We start from the raw sequence: 1,930 nt of genomic DNA, 5'->3' as shown, positions 1-1,930 counted from the left end.
GGCCGTTGGCAGGTTGTCCTGCCTGTTCTGGCCAGGACAGCGTGGCCCTGGGTGGAATCCTGGCTCTTTTGGTGTGACCCAGGTCCCTCTGTGGTGACCGCACAGCGCTTGCACAGCCAGCAGCAGTGTCACTGTTGTTCTGTCTTCTCTGCCCACCCCTTTCCTTGCCTTCTGTCTGTCCCCTCCCACCCCTGGGAGCCAGTTTTAGCAGCTTTTCTGGGTAAGGTTTCACATCTCCCCGTTGTGCTGAGGACGCAGAGATGGGACGTGAGCTGTGGTGCGAGGTGTGTTTTCTCTGTAAAAGAAAGCCAGCACCTTTGTGAAGGACATGGAGCTGAGCGGTGGAGCCGATGCGCCACAGGGGTGGGATGTTACCCAGAGGGACCTTGGCAGGCTGGAGAAGTGGACCCAGGTGAACATCACGAAGTTTAACCAGGCCAAGTGCAAGGTCCTGCACATGGGTCGGGGCAGTCCCCAGCACCAGCACAGACTGGGGGCTGTGTGGGATGAAAGCAGCCCTGAGGAAAAGGACTTGGGGATACTGGTGTGGGACAAGCTGGATGGGGAGCTGGTGGGGCCTGAGCAGCTCGAGTGGCAGATGAGTGATGGTCACAAAGGGTGCTCCATGTCCTGTGTATGTGTGGATCATCCCAGGAACGTTTGCCCTGTGCTGTATTTGCATAAAGGTTTAAAAGCCGTAATGGTTGCAAAACCGTGTTCCTCAGCACCCCAGCACGGGAAGTGCTTTCATCTCTCCTGTTCCTGGCCCTGGGTTTGGTTTTGCATCTTTCACGGGACAGACAAGTTTTGTCCCACCACTGTGCAGGCTCTGGCCATGCCAGCCGTGGGAACCCAGCGTGCTGCTGCTGCTGGGAACTCCAGAGGGGGAAAACAGCAGCCATCCCGACTGCAGTATATGGAGAAGTCCATGTTTGCAATTTCCTGTGTGGTGCAGCCTTTAACCTGACTTAGCTTGGGTTTTCCTTCCAGAATAAACCCTTCTGCTCGTAAAAAATACTAGTGAAGGTACTGAAAGCCCGAGGGCTGTGGGGAGTAGGGGGTTATGGCCAGCCCCACTCCTGGCTGTGAGTGCAGGGATGGGGCATGAGCCCTGTGCCCTGAGCACGGTGGGTGTCCATCCCGACACCACTAGCTCATCTCTTCCAGCTCATTCATGAATGATCATGGGATCACTCCCAGCCACTTCCATTTGGATCTCAGCATGTGAATCCTGTGAAATCCTGCCACCACCCTTTGCAGAGCCACCTCCTGGCAGGGACAGGGAGCTGGGTGTTCACAACGGATCTATGCGTGCAGGCAGCAGGGCAGAGATGGGCAGGTCCCATTACATCTGGGTCGTCCCAGGCTGCTGGCTGCCTGGCAGCATCCTCCATCCCCATGCACCTGGGTGACACCTCCTGTCTTCCCTTGTGGGTGGTGGTAATGGCAGAGCAGGGTGACCAGTGGCCATGACGACGGAGACGGGTCCTGGTTCGGAAGTGAGGAACGCACAGGAGGAGGCTCCGCAGCAGCAGCTGGAGCCAGCCGCAGCCACCAACCCCACCGGCCGGGACACCGAGGTCAATGAGAAGCCTGGAGCACAGTCTGATGCCCGAAGTACAGAGCTGGTGAGTGGATGACAGATGGGTGCTGTTAGATGCAGCAGAGAGGAGGGCACAGCAGAGGAAGGGACCCTTCATCAGGGACTGTAGCAATAGGACAAGGGGAAATGGGTTAAAACTTAAACAGGGCAGATGCAGGTTAGATATAAGGAAGAAGTTCTTCACTGTGAGGGTGGTGAGGTGCTGGAACACTACTGAAAGAAGTGGTAAATGCTTCATCCCTGGCAGTGTTCAAGACCAGGCTGGACAGACCCTTGGTGACATGGTCTAGGGTGAGGTGTCCCTGCCCATGGCAGGGGGGGGGGGGG

General features: G+C 57.0%; 1 protein-coding gene across 1 annotated transcript in view; it reads left to right on the top strand.

Moving 5' to 3' along the window:
• Nucleotides 1-1,469: 1,469 nt before the first annotated feature.
• Nucleotides 1,470-1,930, top strand: part of EPB41L1 (erythrocyte membrane protein band 4.1-like 1) — a gene marked incomplete at its 3' end in the record, with an annotated part of 23,160 nt that continues 22,699 nt past the window's right edge. Inside the window, exon 1 of the mRNA XM_010010473.1 lies at nucleotides 1,470-1,628. Coding sequence (XP_010008775.1) covers nucleotides 1,470-1,628 — 159 coding nt within the window. The remainder of the gene's footprint in view (nucleotides 1,629-1,930) is intronic.

The sequence above is a fragment of the Nestor notabilis genome, unplaced genomic scaffold (genome assembly GCF_000696875.1).
Source record: "Nestor notabilis isolate BGI_N333 unplaced genomic scaffold, ASM69687v1 scaffold19842, whole genome shotgun sequence".
NCBI lineage: Eukaryota > Metazoa > Chordata > Aves > Psittaciformes > Psittacidae > Nestor > Nestor notabilis.
This window is presented reverse-complemented; position numbering and strand designations above follow the sequence as displayed.